General features: G+C 47.9%; 1 protein-coding gene across 1 annotated transcript in view; it reads left to right on the plus strand.

The window, feature by feature from the left end:
* SLC27A5 (solute carrier family 27 member 5) overlaps positions 1–14,160 on the plus strand; it is a 36,303-nt gene extending 22,143 nt beyond the window's left edge. The window contains exons 6-10 of the mRNA XM_032793080.2: positions 3,017–3,107; positions 8,723–8,921; positions 10,402–10,499; positions 12,045–12,175; positions 12,982–14,160. Coding sequence (XP_032648971.1) covers positions 3,017–3,107; positions 8,723–8,921; positions 10,402–10,499; positions 12,045–12,175; positions 12,982–13,158 — 696 coding nt within the window. The 3' untranslated portion in view covers positions 13,159–14,160. The remainder of the gene's footprint in view (positions 1–3,016; positions 3,108–8,722; positions 8,922–10,401; positions 10,500–12,044; positions 12,176–12,981) is intronic.
* Positions 14,161–20,567: the final 6,407 nt, after the last annotated feature.

The following is a 20,567-nucleotide window of genomic DNA, read 5'->3' on the forward strand; positions in this document are numbered from 1 at the left end:
ATTTTCCATGGGCGGGGGAATGTGACAGCGTAGGCAGTTCCACATCCCGGGATAGGTTTTGCAGCAAGACAAGATACCCCATTACCCAATGGTTAAAAGGTTACATAATGTCTCCGCCCATGATCTCAAGTTAGCAAGTTAACATTTAATTAATACTTTGATAAAATGTTATTAGTATAAAATATATATGTTGAATTCTGATTTGGGGTCCATAGGAATGGAGAACTCCTTGGATTGTCCACCAGGTACATTCCTAGGGGTTAAAGCAAAGAAACAATGAAAGTATATAGCAATAAAGATTGTCCTCTTTATGTTTTAAGGCAGGCATTGGGAGGTGGAAGGATGCCATATCTTATACTGACATGTGCCAACTTTTCATAAACTTAAGAATGGATCTGTGGGAAGAACGTTCCCTACAGAAGAGACTGACACAATAGGAATAGGGACCCTTTGTTTAATTTACAACTCTGAATAAGACACAATTATTTAGTTCTTAGCTTTAACGCTTGGCAATTTGCTGACCAGGCCTATTTTAGCAAAAACGAGATTATCTGTCTACCCCAGCTTTCTTTTAGCTAATTACTATTTGCTAGGCCTCTGGTCTCTTGACCAAACTCTGGACTTTGGGTCTGAGAATGAGCTGGCACAATCCATATACCAGGTTGTTATATAAAATGCACATGGATTTTAACTCTTCAGAATCAATCACATACAATCATGGCGAAGTTCTTGGTTCAGGCTTGTAGCAGTGATGGAATAAACTTCAGGTTCAAATCAAGCCTCTGGAGCACATCCCCAGGTGGGATGGGTCATTCAGTCCTTTGTTCAGAGTTTCCATTTGTTGTAGCAGAGTCCCTCCAGAGGCAAGAAACAGGATTGAAGACAAGATGGAGGAGATGCAGTTGCCTTTTATATTCTTTCTCTTGTGTGTGGAAACCCCTTGGTTCTCCTCTGCAAGATCACAGCAAGATGGAGTTTGGAGTCACATGGACAAGTCACATGTCCATGCATGACTCCGTTCTTTACAGGTCGATGCCATTGTCCACATGTTAGTTTGAATGTTCTCAGAAAAGCTCAGATGTGGACTGGCATCTCCAAAATCCATTGTCAGCTAAGTGTTTCTTGACTGGGCACTTACTGAGAATAGTCCCTTCTCAAGAAGCTGACCAAATGCTTCACTGAGGCTATTTAGACTCAAAACACATTGAGATACACGTACATAGCCAATATTCATAACTGCAATACAAAAATGACACACCCATACAGACAGCATAATTATAAGCAGCAACCCATAACCTTTCCGTAGACACCTCACACAATAACCTTTGTACAATATTTGCTGCAAATACATAACAGTGGTTGCAACAATGATCTATGCAGTCACAGGTTATGTCAGTAAATGTCACACCAAACACTGTACATTATTTATTAGGTATATTATGATAGCACTAGGACCCCCAGTAATGGACTAGGGCCTCCTTGTGCTAGACACTGTACTTTATCTATTAGGTGTATTATTGTAGAGCCTAAGAGCCCCAGTCATGGATCCTGGCCCTATTGTGCAAGGTGCTGTACAAATTTAGAACAAAAAGATGCCAAATTATCCTTATTTTCACCTCATCATTTGTTTGACTTATCTGATTGGACGGTGAGCTCTTCGGGGCAGAGATTGTCTCTCACTAGGTGTCCAGCACAGCCTTAGTTGGTTCCTCTAACAACACTATGCTGCACAGGCTGCATCTGCAGCCCTGCCTGATGGTGATTCAGCCTTGGAGCTTTGCAATCCGGCCCTAGAGAAGGAAGGGACCATGTTCTAGCTCAGCACTGGGGCATGAAAACATCATTGCCAGGGCAATGAGCATTCAATAAGATCTCCTTGTGGCACTGAAGAATTGAGAAGGGTCATCTGCTTAGAGAGGGTTTCAAGCACCTCTTTATGCCGGTGATTTCTGCAAAGGGCCACCTCTGCCCCTTTGCTTCTCCCCAAGTGTCAAGGAGTTCAAGGATTTCGGCACAGCTCCATGCTCCGGCATGAGGCACTGCATGATAGTGAACAGCGCTGCTCAATGCTGAGATGCATAATTCCAGGAGTATCCTGGCTTCACACCAGCATTGGAACAGGGCAGGCAACATCCAGGCTTTGAGACCCCAGGGCAGGGGAAGGCAGATGGATAAGCAGGCAGGCCAATCCTGGCAAAACGGACAACCGTGTGGGATAGCGGTGGGCGGACCCTCAAACTCATGCCAATGAGCCAGTGCCTTTGTCTATCCTAAATGCGCAATGATCTCAATCCACTTACCAAGTGGACTGTGTTTTTCCAACATGGTACAACTGTTTTCAATGCTGCAGGCCAGAGGTTAATTGTGGGGCTACCTCCGTGGCCCTCGTGCAGAAATATAATTCCAAATTCTAGGATCAAGTCAGTTTTGAAGGATTTAGCCACTAATAGGGTTCAGAAGTAATAAAATGAAATTAAATAAGAGAATTGCTCCCTTCTTCATGGAAACCCTGGGGAAAAGGTTTTTCTCGCACTAGAATCCCACGGTCGACAACAATAGTTCTATTGGTAAGTCGGAGACAGCAAGGCATTGTGATTGTCCATTACTTTCCACGACTCAAGCAGTCTTCCATGCTGTATTCCCCACATCAACTTTCCTGAATTGCAGCCATTGCAGTTACGTGCCCCCTTGTGCTCGGGTGACGATTGCACCTTATTTTAATGGACCATGCTCCAAATCCCCGGCGTGCACCTCACTGAAAACCACAGCACGCCGATACGCTGGCGAGAGAAGCTCAAAAGCACCGACCCTCCTGTCTCACGGAGGAGTCCATAGCTGCAGCCATGCAGCTGCAGGTCTGCATGCAGGTGAAAATCACTCGAGGACTAGACGGAATCACTGGCGGGGGTGAGGTGCGGGGAGAGGGAAGGTGGCAGATCCTGATAATGGGCACACGAGGGACACTGGCGTCATTTTTCCAGCAGATTTCCATCTTTGTCACCCCCTTGCTTTCTAGATATTCACGCCCTTTGAGTTGATCCAGTACAACGTGGAGCGGGATGAACCCGTGCGAGATGAGAGAGGGTGCTGCATCCGAGTCCCCCCCGGTAAGAATAACAGGCTGGCCATGGGGCGGTGCTGATGGGGAGAGCGGGCCCCTTAGGGAGGAAGCATGGTACAGAGATTGCAGTCTTAGCCTGGCACTTCCGAGACCTGAATTCAACTCCCAACCTCAGGTGAGTCACCTAGGCCCAGATCCACTGAGCATAAGGGAAGCTCGGTGTCTAAATACCATTGAGGATCTGTGCCTCGGTTACTCTGTTGTGAAATGCGGCTGATAGCCGAGCTCTACCTTTCTGGGGGGAATTGTCAGAATCAGAGCATTAGAAGATTGTGAGACACTCTCATACTCCCAGCAGCCATATAAGTCCCCTAACTAGACAGTGGAATAGTTGATAGCAGGGATGAATGAAAGCCACAGAGCTGGAGAATCTGCAAAACTTATGCCCCGTTGTTTTCAGAGAGTGGATGGCAAAATTAGTTCACCATCACCAACCATGTTTTCTGCTGTTTTAACCCGTTTCGTGCACACATCAAACAGACAAGGTTTTCATAGATTTCCTGGTGCGTTCGGATTTAATACGACGTGACGTCAAATAGCTAATTCGGTTGAAGTGTCATTTAAGAGAGTCAATCAAATACTTGATACAGCACTATATAGAATACAGAAAGGAAATGTGCATACCAATCTGAGACTGAGGAAATTAGACATCACGTTTCACTTCACTTTGCTTCTAACTCCCCCAAGTCATGCCTTATATACTGGTTTTGGAGAAAGAAAATCCTTGAAAATCTTTCTTTCTCATGCTCTGAGCTGATTTTGAAAATGATCAATGTACTGAATCAATAAGCCAATGATAGCTGTCACTATTGTATCTGTACTGAGACCATCTGTACCCATAATTAGCTCTTAATGACTCAGACATCAGTCAATAGGTTCCTCAATGCTCTGACATTGATTATAGCACACGGCCGCTGTACTGAATGGGCCCTGTGCGTTTTATCAGTTCCATGTTGTCATTTATAACCATCCTTCATCAATTATGCCATCTCGTCCACTACAACACACATCGAAAGTAGCAGGCATGTGGACTAGGTCAGCAGGGTCAGGGGAAAAGCAGATGAGATGGTTAAATACACTCTTACTTTAAATTACAGACATCCATTAGTTTAAGATAAAACAGTCTTTGGCATTAGAGTTAGTTATATTTAAAAACCGGACACTCCAGCAGGAGTGTTGGAACCTCCCCTGTCCTGCCTCTTCCCCCCTAAGGTCCCACCCCTGTCCTATCTATTCCCCCACAAAGCCCTGCCCCTGCCCCGCCTCTTCCCCTGAGGCTCCACCCCTGTCCACTCCTCTTCCTTCTTCCTCCCGTCGCTCACTGCTTTTCCCTCCCACTCCCTACCCCTGCCCGGGTCAGGAGGGATTTGCCTGTGGAGCCAAGGCTGGGAGCTGCAGCCCTCTGATGAAGATAGGAGGCAGCCCTGGCTGAGTAGGGGCTGGCACGGATGATGACCCAGTGCCTCCCCGACTTGCTGTAACCAGACTTTGGGTGTCCGGTCAGCAGATCTGACTGCACCCTGTCAGGTTCCCTTTTTGACCAGACTTTCCCAACTGAAACTGGGCACCTGGCCACCCTAGAGTTTAGTCTAGTCTGACCTCATGCATATCACAGGCCAGAGATCATTCATTAATGAAGTCGTTCCTTCAGTAAGCCTAGATCTTCTGATTGAGTTATGGGGCGACATTATAGACAGTCATCCAGGTTATGTCTGCACAGCAACTAGATACCTGCTGCTGGCTCATGGCAGCTGACTCTGGCTTGTGGGGCTTGGGCTGCGGGGAGGTTTAATTTCTGTGAGGAGGGAGGGTCCCAGAGCCCAGGCTCCAGTCCGAGTCCGGAAGTCTACAAAACAACGAAAGCCTGCAGCCAGAGTCAGCTGTAACGGGCCGTCCGTGGGTGTGTAGTTGCCATGTAGATATACCCACAATCTTGATTAAGAGACTCCAAAGGTAGAACCAGGCTGCAAGGGTATTTGCAGTATGTGCAGACATACCCTGGCTAGCTTTGATCCAGTGATGCAGAATCCGCTTTACATCCCATGGCAAGTTGCTTCTCTTGTGTCCGTCATTCTTTACACAACAATGCAATAGGAAGACGGGATCTTGGCACGGTTGAGTTCCCACACTATGTTGTTGTCAAGCTGTACACAACCATGCTCGGCCTAGCTACTCCCACACTGCTACAGAACACAGCGAGTGCTGTCCTGGACCCACAGGACCAAGGCTACATCCCAGCTTTTAAACAGTCCCTTGGCAGAACCCCTCAGTTCTCCAGGGTAGCCCCTTCCATCAGGAGCGGGGAGAGGGGAAAAGTCTCTCAGCTGGAGTCTACACATCTCAGCAAGTATTTGCAGTGATGCCAGGCAGCGTTTCCAAAACAGTTGGGTTTGATGGGGAACAGGAACTCAGCCTCAGGTCAGCACAGGGAGATAACGGTTAAGACCCTCTGGCCAAGCCAGTGCAAATCACCGGCCAAGCTTCTATGGGCTTCAGTCCAGGCTCTGCGCTCACCGCTCAGCCTCTCCCAAAAACCAACTCTTCCTCCTTGGCCTGCTATTGTTCCTTTGTTCTCGAGCAGGGGCTTCTGCTCACCTTCCCTGCTGAGGTGTGGGGGGGGGGGTGGGAACCCACCTCCCTCTGGGCAATTGGTTTCCTTAATGGTTCCGTTCATTGCATCCCAGGCAGTGAGGGGGTCACACATACCTTACATCTCTTGCGTTGCCCCAAGAGCACCCTTTTGCCCCTCCAGAGAGCAGTGCAAAACAGAGGGGAAACTGAGGCACACATGAGCGTCACAAAAACATAACTGAAAATTGCCACTTTCTCACGAGTGCCCCTAGAGAGCTCTGCCCTATATTCACTATGCTACCAGTGGCTAATTAGTCTTGCTTCAGACTTTATGCCTGGTTCTAGCCTGAATATGTCTGGGTTCAGTTTCCAGACATTGGATTTCATTCTGCCTGTGTCCGCTCAGTCAAATTTCCCAGCTAATGGGCAGGATAGAAGATCTAGCAAAGGTCCTTTTGTCCCCACTACTTGTAGTATCTGACCGCCTCTTGGGTTTTAATGCATTTATCCAAACGTACCCCTGTGCGGTAGGGAAGTCTGATAAGGGTGACCATATTTTCCCAAGGGAAAGCGGGACACCATGTGGGGCTAGCCCAAGCCCTCCCATTCCCCAGTGTGGGGCTAGTCCAAGCCGCTCGTCTGGGCTGTCCCCCACAGGGCTGACCCAAGCCCCTCTCCAAAGGCTGGAGAGAGTGGGGCTGGCTCAAGCCGCTTGCCCCCTCACGCGTTCCTCCACACTCCACTTTTGCCCAAAAAGTCAGGACGGCTGGGATCGGGTTTAAAAAAGAGACCATCCCGACCAAAATGGGACGTATGGTCACCCTAAGTATTATCCCCATTGCAGAGACGGGAAATTAAGATACAGAGAGCAAGTGTAACATTTAGGAGTCTAAATCCCATTCTCAGTAGTGACCTAGGAACTTTGGAGCCTAATTCTTATTGAAATTCAATGGGGCCAATACAAAAGGAAGCTAGATAGATTCATGGAGGACAGGTCCATCAGTGGCTATTAGCCATGATGGGCAGGGATGATGTCCCTGTTTGCCAGAAGCTGGGATTGGGCGACAGGGTTTGGATCACTTGATGATAACCTGTCCGTTCATTCCCTTTGGGTCACCCGGCATTGGCCACTGTCAGAGGACAGGATACTGGGCTAGATAGACCTTTGGTCTGACCCAGTATGACCGTTCTTATGGGGGCCTGTTTACACATGGAAATTAATGTGGATTAAGACAGGGCATGCATTTAAAGTGCAATAGATATTCCAGAATAACGCCATGCGGAGTTGCTCTGATTTCGGCATGAGAGTGACATGTTCCTGCGGAGCTTAACCCCTTTTCAAACCCACCACTTGCAACCTTTCCGAGGTCACCCAGACCGGTGAGGAGTTCTGTCTCCACCTGCTATGTAACTTTGGGAGTCTTAGTGCCATGCTGCTATGATTCCAAGCCCTGACACCAGTTGCCGGCCCACAAGCCAAAGGTCTCACCCTGGCTTCCATCAGCCAAATTACTCCTTTCAAGGTGACAGCAACAGCCCTTCTCAGCCTGCATCTCCCCAAATCCTTCTGGCCCAAGTCCTTAACTTCCAGCTGCTCCGTGCGCCGCCCCCAGAGGAGTGAAACCAGCCCCCAGCTACCAGTTCCCTTTGGCACACATACCACGGTGCACACCAGAGCCATGCTCAGGGTGGAAATAAACAAAAGCTTTATTTGATAGAAAAAATCCCAGACTCTGAGAAGAAACAACAAAGGGGACACCAACACACGCACACACATATTATGTTACCCCGGAGTTTGACCTTCCTGCATGTACCCCAGAACTTGACTGTGCTGCAGTCGTCCATTCTGTATGTGCAGCCACTGCCGGCTGAAAACCAAACCAATAGCTAGGAAAAATCTTAGACCTTTGTGAGACAAGGTCGGACAGCTGCAGACTTGCAGTTTGCTAAGCAGAATGGGAGGATGGGAGGGAAAGTTCTGGAAGAGAGTGAGTGGTTTTAGGTGCCGCTGACATCTTGTTGTTATGGCTAGAAATGCTAGAACTGTTTGGAGATGAGGAGGAGAAATTAGGAGGTTTGCTGACTCAGTGGAGGTTATTCTGCTGACTCACTAGGCATCACTGTAGGTTACGTGCTTTGTTAGCGTTAGCTATAAAAGATTTGGTAAAAATAAATACCTCAGATCAGTCCGAGGGAGCTTTTCTCCAGGCAAGGAACTGACATTTAAACTCCCCATCAACGGGAGGGAAAGAGGGCCCCTTGGAAGCCCGGCTGGTGGTTACTCAAAAGCATCTCAGACTGTGGGTAACTATATCTGGGATGTCTTAAACCTATTACATATGTGTGTGTGTGCGCTTAATAGATAATAATAGTAGTTTTAGATAAGAGCACGCTTCCTTATATCAATAATTTATCAGACAGAAATTGCTGTGTCCCCACTGATTTGTGCCTGACACCTCCTGGAGTGAGACCATTAAGTGACTCCTGGGAGACTCTGGGTAACAGTTACACAAAAAGTAAACATCAGGATGCACCTTCAGGCTTTATGCCTCTAAATTAGCTAACTTCTCTTTTCTAGCAGACATTTCCTACTGCCTCTGAACGGGTTCCCAGCGTACCTGTCATCACTGAGGGGATCCAGTGTTTCACAGACAGTTTCCCGCTTAGGCTGCCTCCCAGTTTCTGGATAAAAAAACCTCAGGCACAAGCTTTCCCCCCCTTTTTGTTTCCTTTTCCTGGCATGATGACTCACGTTTATTCAAGTCGGTGAAACTCCCTCCTTTCTTAGGCCGGGCCTACACTAAAAAGATAGGTTGACCCAGCTACATTGGTCAGGGGTGTGAAAAAGCCATTCCCCCTGAGCGACATAGCTAAGCCAGTGTAGACAGCTGCGGAGACCCTTCCATCAAGCTAGATACCTCCTCTCGTGGAGGTGGATTACCTACACCAATTGGAGGACCCTGAAAACTGACTGGGATGGGCTGGGCTACGTAGGGGGATATCCATCGGGATTCTCATTCTCCCTTCCAGGCAAGGCGGGGCTGCTGGTGGCAAAGATCACAAAAAGCTCCCCGTTCCATGGCTATGTGGGTGACCGTCAGAAGTCAGAGAAGAAGATCCTGAGGGACGTGGTGAAGAAGGGAGACCTCTACTTCAACAGTGGAGACCTCCTCATGGTAGACCACGAAGGCTTCATATATTTCCAGGACCGGGTGGGAGACACGTTCCGGTAGGTTCCATGGCAAGCCATTCCCCTAATTTGACCCAGCTGCTGTCCCCTCCCAGGTGGGATGAACTGGGGAGCCTAATGCTGGTAGCACCTATAAAACCTATAAAACCCTACGCGAGCCTGGGACTTTATTGTATGATGTGCTGTACACACAGTTATAACAGTAATTAGTTCTCACAGAGCAATTTACAATGGCAATAGAGCTCGTTGCCTCCATTTTATAAATGGGGAAACTGAGGCACAGAGAGCGGATGTGACAGGTCCAAGGTTACCCAGCAAGAGACCTGGGAACAAAACCCAGATCTTCTCAGTCCCAGTCGGGTGCTACATCCACTAGGCCACACTGCTTCCTCTCTGCTACAAAAAGATGGTCCAGGAGCCAAAGAATTTACTGTCTGGATCTGGCTGGGTTTTCCAAAGAGCCTAACTCAGATTTCTCTTGTGTGCCTAACCCCCACAGGCAAGTGCAAGCAGGGGGTGGTTGCATCAGCCATAGAAGATAAAATAAAGCCCACAGGGAAAACTGTCAAAAGCATTAAAGTAACTTAGGAGGGACTTATGTCTGCACTCCTGACATAAGAGCAACTGGTTTGGGCTTGCAGGGCTAATGCTGCCAAGTAGCAGTGTAGACATTTGGACTCAGGCTGGATCCCAGGCTCCGAGACCCTTGCCTCTCACCCCATTCCAGCTGAGCCCAAATATCTACATGCTAAATTTAGCCCCATGAAACTGAATCAGTTGACCTGGTCTTTGAAACTTGCTGCTGAGGGTCTCTTTGTGCTTGTGTAGACGTACCCTAAGTGTTGTTTGGAAAAGCAACCTTGGGCTTGTCTACACTACACTACACATGCTTTACTGGTGTAGCTAGTACAGCAGAGCCCCCTGGTGGAGACACAGTGTATGATGACAGATAGCATTAAACCATAGAATCATAGGGTTGGAAGGGACCTCAGGAGGTCATCTAGTCCAACCTCCTGCTGAAAGCAGGGCTAATCCCCAGATTTTTACCCAAGTTCCCCAAATGGCCCCCTCAATGACTGACTTCACAACTGTGGGTTTAGTAGGCCAATGCTCAAACCACTGAGCTATCCCTCCCCCTCAAACCGTAGTGAGGTTTGGCAGAATTCGATTAGTTTTTTTATTATTTCAACAGATGATAGCGATGTTTCTTTTAAAGACTTTTTTTTAGATGTTTATCCATTTAAATTTTCACAGCTTCACAAAATCCCACAAGGGGGAGGGTCGGACAATTATTTAGCATCCGTAGATATTGAGGTTCTAAAAGTTCAAAGCTTTATAAACCACTAAAAAACAAATGATCAACATCGCATGTGAAAATCTACAAAGTAAATATCCTTAAATCAACAAGCCTAGAGGAGGCTAGGCTAGATGGTCACAAAGGCCCCTTCTGGCCTTGAAATCTAGTAATCAGTGTGGGTGGATGGATGGAAAAATAGATTCCTCTGTTCTCTCTCTTCAGCTGGAAAGGAGAGAATGTTGCCACGACAGAGGTGGAGACAACGCTGGTCGCAGTGCAGTTCATTCAGGAAATTAATGTCTATGGGGTGCTGGTCCCAGGTGCGTACCCAGCAGCAGGACATCTCATGTCACCTTGACACTGTGGCTCACCCCAGGAGCGTCCTTCCTAAGGCAGCTTTTAAAAGCCATTGCGTAGAGTGTCTGTGTTGGGGTCTGAGTCTTCCTTTGTGTTGGGAGGGACCCTGGGATTGAAGAAAGCCGTGCAAAGCATGGAGGAATAGTTCTCTCCACTGCAGAAATCACTGTGTTATTCAGGAAATGAGGCTTGATGCTCAGAGTGGCCTGAAAAATCTACAGATCCTTCCATGAACAGTCTAGGCCCAGGCCTCAGCATATGGTCATTAGAGCTGTGCAAATAGTGGAGATCTTAGTTTACAGGCAGTTCTGAAAAATACAATAAAAAATTGTTTCTGGTCGAACCCAATGATCTGAGGTCTGGAAAACCAGCCTTATAGTGAGAGACTAAAACAACTCCGTCTGCGGAGTTTATCCAAGAGATGAGGTACCATGAGCACAGCCTATGACTTCCTACCTGATATTGCTCTTTCATCTAGCACCAAAAGGCTCCTCTGATGGCTGGACGCTAGACAAACACAGGCTAGCAATAAGATGCAAATGTTTAAGAGTGAAGGGAATTTGCCAGCGGAGCAACTGGTCTAGGGGCATGGTCGATTCACCATCACTTGAAGTCTAAGTGTCTCTTTCTAAAGGAGCAGCTGTAGCTTAAACAGAAGTTGTACTTTAGTGGCTAGGGTTTGCTGCTTTCACTGCTGTGATATGGGTTTGATGCTGAGCCAGGGAAACAAGCTTTTTTTGGAGGGGAGGTGTGGTTGAGGGAACTGGGGTAAAAATCTGTCTGGGGATTGGTCCTGCTTTGAGAAGGGGATTGGACTAGATGACCTCCTGAGGTCCCTTCCAACCCTGATATTCCATGATTCTATGGTGGGTAAAATTATCTGGCCCATGTTTCTCAGGAGATCAGACTAGATAATTATAATGTTCATTCTGAGCTTAAAATCTATCACCTAGGCGTTATGTTAGCACCTCATAGGGTATGTCTACACTGCCCAACTAACCTGGTTTTAGCTCAAAAGTCTCTCCAGTTCAGACAGAAAAAAATCTCTGGCCTGGGTCTGGAAGTGCGTTTAGTCTGGGCTCACTGACCCAGCTGCAGGGTCGGGTTAGAACCCAGGCTCTGTTTTAACTCAGGCTGGAACCTACATGCTTTCAAGTGAGGCTAAATCACTTGAATATGGATAGTCCTCCAATGCCCTTCCCACAATTCCCCCCGAAGGACAGGTGAGCTTTCCTGCCACGGATGCAATTGCCTGGGAAAGAAGCGTAGTGCGTCTAAGCGCAAAGAACCATAGGCTGTGCCCCCAGATGCAGACATGAGTAAGTGCAGAGAGAGTAACTCAGGTAGGGCTTTGCAGTGGAGAGGCGCTAACCCAGGTGCTCAGACCCAGGATAACTGGGCAGTGTAGACAGAGCCAAAGTTAACCTGTGCCAGCTAATGCCTGCTTCACATAACTTCTTAAAACACCTAATTTAGACAAAGCCCGACGCTTTGTGTGTGTGTTTCAGGACATGAAGGCAAGATTGGAATGGCAGCAATACGACTGAAGGAGGGGATGGTTTTTGATGGTGAAAAACTCTACACACACGCCAAGGATTTTTTGCCAAACTACGCCATTCCTCGCTTTGTCCGCCTGCAGGTAAGAGATCCTTTTTGCTGGGCCTTTAAGCCTGGGGGAATGGTGGGTTGGAGGACCCTGACTTGGCTGGTAAATTGTAGGGCCAAAGGCTTGATCACACTGTGGTTCGTTATGGAATATACTCAAGAGGCCAAATAACCAATGTCAGTCAGGTTTATTGCTATAAGCCAACAGTACCACAGTACCACAAGGAAAAGGTTCGTGTAATACCAGTCTCCGGAAAAGCATCTCATGCAGCATTGTTACAACCTGAATATAAGAGCGGCCACACTGGGTCAGACCAATGGTGCATCTAGCCCAGTATCCTGTCTTCCGACCGTGGCCAGTGCCAGATGCTTCAGAGGGAATGACAGAACAGGGCACTTTATTGAATGATCCATCCCCTCTTACATTCACCTTGCACAGAAATTGTGTTCCCGAGTTACCCCTGTAAAGCCGTTTTTGTATACCCTACCTGTTTACAAGTAAAAGGTACTGCTGTGTATGTCATCTGGAGACTAGATTTAACCAATCAGCTCTCTACCTAGGTAACCTAGTCCAGCACTGGCAGAACTTCTTCTGTTGCATCTCTACTCGGGAGCTCTGCTGGCATAGCTATACCAGCCAGTGCTCTGAGTAATGCTGTTCCCCTCCTCCAATGGGGGATGACCAGGGACAAAGCTAAAATTCTAGAGCTAAAAGCATCAGCCTCTGCCTCTTTGAGCTAAAGGAGCAACTCCACTAGCAGGCAGCTGCAGTAGACTCTTATCCTCTTACGTGCCATAGAGTGAGTCAGCTCCTGCAGCACTTTGTGTTTTGTCACACAGGACGCTCTGGAGGTCACGGGGACATTCAAGCAGTGCAAAGGGCAGCTGGTGAAGGAGGGGTTTGATCCAGCTCTCGTCAAGGACCCCCTGTTCTTCCTGGATGAATCGGAGAAACGTTTTGTGCCCATGAGCCCACAGATCTACAGCTCCATCCTGGACATGAAACTGAAACTCTAAGGGTCTCACTGCTGCTTTGTGTAACTAATGTGTTAACAGTCCTAGCAATGAAGCCAGGATGCCCCCAATTTGGGTTTGTCATGATCCATCCAAGGAGGGGTAATTGCCTCCAGTTCTGTTCTAATCTGGTGATAATCTCGTGATTTTGTAATGATGGCTTTGTGCATATTCTGCTCTCTGAGAATCTTGCAGAAAATATTGGGTTTTTTTCCACTTGGGGAAGGGTAGGGTCTTTAATGTGAATTTCACCCTTGAAACTTCTCACCTTCTGTTGTAGTTCATATTGAACTCTGTGATGTGGCAAAGATTTGTGATTATAGAAGTGAGATTTTTTTTTTGGCGGATAGTAAATTCCTGCCATCCCCCCAAAATGCATTTTTCGGGGCACTGAAAGTGTTTGCAAATTCTGGTCAAGCTCATAGAAAGATAGGGCAGGAAGGAACCTCAAGAGGTCTTCAAATCCAGCCCTCCACGCTGAGGTAGGGCCAAGTAACCCTAGATCATCCCTGACAGTTGTTTGTCCAACCTGTTCTGAAAAACCTCCAGTGACAGGAATTCTACAACCTGTTCCACATCTTAACTACCCTGACAGTTAGAAAGTTTTTCCTAATAACTAACCTAAACCTCCCTTGTTGCAGATTAAGCCCGTTAATTCTTGTCCTACCTTCAGTGGACAGGCAGAACAACTGATCACCATCCTGTTTATAACAGTCCTTGGAGACTGTTATCAGATTCCCCCCTTCAGGCTTCTTTTCTCAAGGCTAAACATGCCCAGTTTTTTCAACCTTTCCTCCTAGGTCAGGTGTTCTAAACCTTTAACCATTTTTGTTCCTCTCCTCGGGACTCTCTCCGATTTGTCCACCAATTCAGTGAATAGTTTGGGCCAAAAAAATTCCCCGAAAACCAAAATTTCTGAATGGTCAAAACGGTTCATTTTGAGCTGTGCCGCTCGGAGGACCTTTCCCAGACCTAAAGAAGTGCTCCGTGTGGCTTGAAGGCGCGTCTCTCTCACCAGCAGGAGTTGGTCCAATAAAAGATATGACGGAAAACCATCTGGTCTCTTCATTTGGAATCGATAGTTAATGTCATTTTGAATTAATTGGAAATGTCCCGTTTGACCTGAATGGAGTTTTTGGAGGTTCGTTTCGATGAGCCAAAAAATATCAGTTTCGGTTTGAACCAAACACAGTTTTGTTTTGTTTATTTTTAATTTTCCGGCTTGGGCACGTCAGGAGTAAGAGCCCACAGCTAGGCTGGTTAGCTGCTAGCTTAACCACCTCACAGTAATGATGCAGCTGGCTGCCAATTTAGCCACCTGATTGACCCCGCTGGGCTTCCCTCCCTCGGCTTCCCAAGAATTCAGTTCAACCGCAGATTTCGTTTGTAGCGGGATGGTTACTTGCTCCTGCCCTGCAGGGCTTGTAACAGCCCAGGAGAGGGCTGGGGCTGGGGCAAGAAGCCTGAGCTGATTGGGGAAAGTAGGCTCAGCTGTGGCCATGCCTCAGTCAGGCCCAGCTGGCCCCTATAAGAGTTTGTGAGCCAGGGCCCGGTCAGTCTCCCTCTGTTTATAGAGGGAGAAGGGCCTGGCTGTAGGGATCTCAGTAAGACACCTAGATTGGGAGCAGGGCTGGGGAAGGACCAGAGGAGCTGGGAGCTCCCGCCTGGAAAGCTGCAGACCTGACTATAGGCCGAATAGGTGCAGGGTTGCAAGGGGGCAGCCCATGGGTAGGCAGAGGCAGCAGGTCTGAACCCCTTTGCCTGTGATGAGTGGCTTATGCTGCAGTCTGCCCCAGTGAACGGGGGATAGATGGAGACTGGGGACTAGCCAAGACTGAGGCAAAATGGGGAGAGTGGGTGGGGGTTCCCCTGGGAGGGGAGACCCAGAACTGTGGGGGTACTGCCGGGGGCAGCACCCAGTTAAAGGAGCACCAGGGTCCTGGGAGGGACATGGGGGCCAGCAGTGGCGGTGAGACACCATCCTGAAGAGGGCGCTCCAGAGGCTGGATGCTAATTCCCGAGGACAACCAGCAGGAGGTGCCGCCGGGTGAGTCTGCGCACGCTGACATCATTACTCACATACCTTTATGCGACATACTGCAAAGCAGTTCTGAGTTGATCAGACTCACGCTCAGTGGGCCGATGCAGGTCCAAAGTGATGCAGAAGCCCTCTTCCTTTATATGCATTTGCTCATACATTGCATTGGGTACGTCACAACAGAGGTTCTCAACCTTTTTATTTCTGAACACCCCGCCCCAACGTGTTTAAAAACTCCGCAGCCCACCTGTGCCACAATAACTGGTTTTTCTGCATCTCAAAGCCAGGGCCGGCGTTAGGGCCCCATGTCCCAGGGGCCCCCATGTCCCAGGGGCCTACACTGCTCAGGCTTCAGCTTCAGCCTCGGCTCAGAGACTCGGAACTACTGTGTTACATCACAGGTCATTCCTTTGCTGGGACCAGTCCCCATACAGCCTGCTCTGTCTACACACTTCTTATGCTTTACTTCATCTTCTGTTCTGTGTGTATACAGTCCATTGTCAACTGACCCCCTTCTCTTAGCTGATACACACATCCTATCTCCAGCCTGCTGAGCCATTTACCTCCCCAGTCATGCTTTCTGCAAAATGTGGCCTCACCCTTATCTAGTTTCTCAACTCAGGCCAGGCCTATGGGCTCGACTGCCCAATAGGCTGAGGGGCTCTGCAGACCTGCTCTTAAGCCCAGCTGTAGGGACCCTTCTGTGCAAAGCTTTTGCTTTTTTAAAAGGATACTCAAGCCTGGTTAAGGGGAAAAGGTCTTCAGTGTTGCTTTCCTGCCTTGGGTAAGTAAATGGAGGACTTCATTTCGAAGAGCCGGATCTTGGGGCCATTTCTCTGAGCGTAAGTCCCTTCTCAGGGCTTGTTAAGATGAATTAATTACAGGGGAAGTTGACGTGCATAAATTAAAGCATAGTAATCCCCTGGGTGAGCACTCTCATTCCAAAGTGGATTTAGGGCTTGTCTACACTCCAGTGCCTTGTCCAGTATGGCCAAGCCAGCAGAGATCCCTAGTGGAAACTAGAGAGGGTGCAGAGAAGTTCCACAGTACTGAGTTAAGGCAGAGGTGGACAAACTATGGCCTGGGGGTTGCATCTGGCTCTTCAGGTGTTTTAATCTGGCCCTTGAGCTTCTACCAGGGAGTGGGGTCTGGGGCTTGTCCCTCTGCACGGCTCCCAGAAGCAGTGGCATGTCCCGCCTCTGGCTCCTACACATAGGAGCAGCCAGGGGACTCTGCACACTGCCCCTGTCCCAAGCGCCGCCCCTGCAGCTCCCATTGGCCAGGAACCACAGCCAATGGGAGCTGCAGGGGTGGCGCCTGCGGATGGGTTAGTGCGCAGAGCTGCCTGACTGTACCTCCACATAAGAGGCAGAGGGGGGACATGCCACTGCTTCTGGGAGCTACTTGAGGTAAGCGCCACCCAGACCCTGCACTCCTGACCCCCTCCCATGCCCCAACCTCCTGCCTCGCCCTGATGCCCCTCCTGTCCTCCAAACCCCTGTCCCAGCCCAGAGCACCCTCCTGCACCCTGACCTCCTCTCATGCCCCAACCTCCCGCCCCAGCCCTGATCCCCCTCCTGCCCTCCGAACCCATCAGTCCCATCCCAGAGCATCCTCCTGCATTCCAAGCCCCTCATCCCCAGCCCCATCCCCACCCCAGAGCATGCAACCCCAGCCGGAGTCCTCCCCACACACACTCCAACCCCCAGCCCCAGCCTAGAGCCCCCTCCTGCACCCTGAACTCCTGATTTCTGTTCCTAGCCCAGATCCCACAACCCCAGCCGGAACCCACACTCCCTACCACAGTACAATCCAATTCTGTGAGCATTCATGGTCAGCCATACAATTTCCATACCCAGATGGGCAATCAAGAGCTGTATAATCTATTGCATAAAGGCAGAGAAAGAACCAATGGACGGAAACTAGGGTGACCAGACAGCAAATGTGAAAAATCGGGACATTGGGCATGGGGTAATAGGAACCTATAGAAGAAAAAGACGCCAAAATTGGGACTGTCCCTATAAAATCGGGACATCTGGTCACGCTAACGGTAGCTGACAAATCCAAATGAGAAATTAGGCACACGTTTTTAACACTGAGGGTGATTAACCATCTCTTGAAGGAAGTGGATTTGCCATTGCTTGATGTCTTCAGATCAGTACTGGATGGCTTTTGGGAAGACATATTTCAGTTTAAACACAAGTTACTAGGCTTGATACAGGATAACTGGGTGACATTCACTGGTCCGTGCTGTACAAGAGGTCAGACTGGATGGTCTAAAGGCCTCTTCTGGCCGTAAAAATCTATAACTCTGGGAAGAGGGTTACAATACTGAATTGAACCACGTACAGAATGACCTGGTTCTCTGCACTCGATTGGCTCAGAAGATGATTATACTTTTCCTTATGGAAAATTTCAGTTTTTCATCAAACAATCACATCAAACAATTTTTTGGAGGGGAGGGATGGCCAAAAACTTTTTATGTTTTTTATTCCAACAAAACAAAAATTTTCATTTAGTCAAAAATGCCAGCAAAAAGTTCCAATGCACTCTGCTCTAATCTCTCCAACCTCAGGTTTCTTTCCATCAGTACTGATGGTTCCCCAGCATCTGCTCTGGTAGTCGTGTGTGTTGAAGCATGTTAATTCCCATTAGCTGCATTTTGCAGATGGGTAAACTGAGGCACAGGGCAGCACCTTGACTTGCACTCAGAGGCAGAGCTGTGTCTCAGGATGCTGTTCTAGCCACTAGGATGCACTGCCTCCCTTCTCTCTATACATCCAGTACCACCAACTCTGAATGGTCAAAAATAACGTGTGAGATGGGCAAAAAATTTCACGAGACTGGTTAAAATCATCATGAGATTTAAAAATAAATTTCTTCACCTTCTTGGTTTCTGAGTTTGAGGTGCTCACTCGGGTCATGGTTTCAAGTTTTTCTCTGCAGCCACCAGGATGAGGAACTTTCTCTTCCTCCCCTCAGCCTACACAGGCCCCACTGTCTCTCTACAGGTTGGCAATCAGCACATTCTGACACTCGAGTCCTCTGAGCATCCCCCTGAAGTGGCTGAACAGCTGATCGTAGTGGGTGGGAGATGCTGGGAGGCAAGGGGAGGAGCTGAGCACCCACTTTTTTGTTCTATGTCAATGCCTATGCCTGTGGGTTGTCCCTCTTGTAACTGTCACAGTCTTTTGACTAGCATCAGGCTCACTACGCAAACAGTCCGCCACTGTGAAGTGGACAACGCACAAGGAGCAGTAAGAGCTCCCATTAGGGCGATAGGTCAGTGATGGTGTTAAGGTGTCACCCCCACTCTGAACTTTAGGGTAGAGATGTGGGGACCTGCATGAGATAACCCCTAAGCATATTTACTAGCTTAGATTTAGTAGCTGCCACCACCAAATAGTTTAAACAAATGTTTATGGGAGAATCATTTGGAAACTTTGTCTTCTCCCCCAAATATTTCCCCAGTTTTTATCCCCCTTTTTCTGGCAGGATTGAGACTGATTCACCTCCCACCAATTCCTGGTGAGCCCAGATCCAAAAAACCCTTGGAACTTAAAACAAGAAAAAATTAATCAGGTTATTTAAAAAACTTTTAATTAAAGGAAAAGGGTGAAAGGAATACCTCTGTGAGATTAGCATGCAAACTATTCTCACAGACAACAGATTTAAAACACAGAGGATGTCCCTCTGGGCAAAAACCTTAGTTACACAAAGACTCAGTTTGATTCTCCCTTTTATGCAAAACAAAGTCACAAAAGAAAATAAACAATCTAATACATTCCTTCTCTAAACCCTTACTACTTTTAAGAAATATTAGATGGCTGATTCCTGGATCCTGCACTCCGGCACATATTTTTCTGCACAGACATAGACTGATATCCCTCCTCCCTCTTTGAAAACATCTTGTCCCCCCATTGGTTCCTCTGGTCAGGTGTCAGCTCGGCTAGGTGAACTTCTTAACCCTTTACAGGTAAAAGAGGAATTAACCCTTAACTGTATGTTTATAACAGATGGTCCATTTGGATGGTTTGAATTTGACTTCTTACATATAGGAAGAGTTCTCTGAGACCAAGTATTCTCCAGCAGAGTGGAGGAACTCGAAAGGTGGAATCCCATAAGGAGCAAACCCCAGAAAGATTGTCCAAACACTTTAGCACTTCCTTATTTAGGTATTCAGAAAGCTCCACCTTTGTTTGGCTATTGTTCCTGGGAATGCCTCAGGAAATGATGGCAGCCAGCCACCCTCTGCCTGAGAAATCTCTATGGAAAATTAGTCTGAGCCAAAAAAATAAAAAAAACTAACCATCTGGAGTTCTGCCTTGAAACCCAGCAATGTGCTTGGTCTCTCAAGAAACCAGATCCAAACCAGGCAGCACTATCCCACAGAACAACCAGACAGTGCAGTGGTTTGGATAGGATCGGCTGGAATTTCCCCAGTGGAGGTTGCCAATCATTCAACGCTGAATTGCGGTTCTAGTTCTTTATCCTGTCTTAGGATAAGTCTACCTGCAGTTCAGAATGATAATTGAATGTAAACAGTCAATGGAAAAGGGAATACAGAGAGACAATGCTAGAGAGAGAGGAAACATATGATGTTTTATGTTGTGTGGTAAAAACGTTGTATATTTTCACTTGACCGATACCTCAACAGGAGAGGCAAGTGCTCCTCCTGGGATGCAGCATCAGTGAAGCTTCATTGTGATTCTCTGGATTCCCCTTCTGACCGTTTGGAAATGTTCTCAGAAATCAGGGACTTGCTTGGATGTTTGTAGCACCCGACGGACAGGATCCCGTATGGACTCCAGTGTGGAAACAATGCCCAGACACAGCAGCACTTTCTTATTCAGCTCTCCAGAAAGTGCCAGCTGTGTTTGGATAGTGTGTGGGAGAGGGGGAATTGTGGCTGCCAGCTAACCACGTCCATGGACACCCAGCAGTGTGCTTGGGTTTCACAGGAAACCAGATCCAAGCTGAGCAGCGCTATCATACAGGAGGACCAGAGTGCAGTGGTTAAGACAGGATAGGTTAGAATTTCCTGTTTGGAGGTGGTTCTGCATTCAGAGCTAGAGGCCAGATGCAGTTCTTTGTCATATCTTACAGTCAGACAGCCTGCAGTTCACAAGGATAATTGCATTAAAACAATCACTGATTGGAGAAGAGGAAACTGAGAGCAAGACAGAGCTTGAAAACATACAAATAAGTGTTGTGGATTTGGATTGTATGTAGACAATGATTGATTTTTTCACTAGACCTGTGCCTCAACAGGGGAACACTTCTCTCAATATTCCCATAAATGCTCCCGTTAGGGTGGTAAGTCAGTGATGGTCAATTCAGGTGGCTTGGATTTGAATTCTCTCCAACAGCAAAA

The sequence above is a fragment of the Chelonoidis abingdonii genome, chromosome 11, assembly GCF_003597395.2.
Source record: "Chelonoidis abingdonii isolate Lonesome George chromosome 11, CheloAbing_2.0, whole genome shotgun sequence".
Taxonomy (NCBI): Eukaryota; Metazoa; Chordata; order Testudines; family Testudinidae; genus Chelonoidis; species Chelonoidis abingdonii.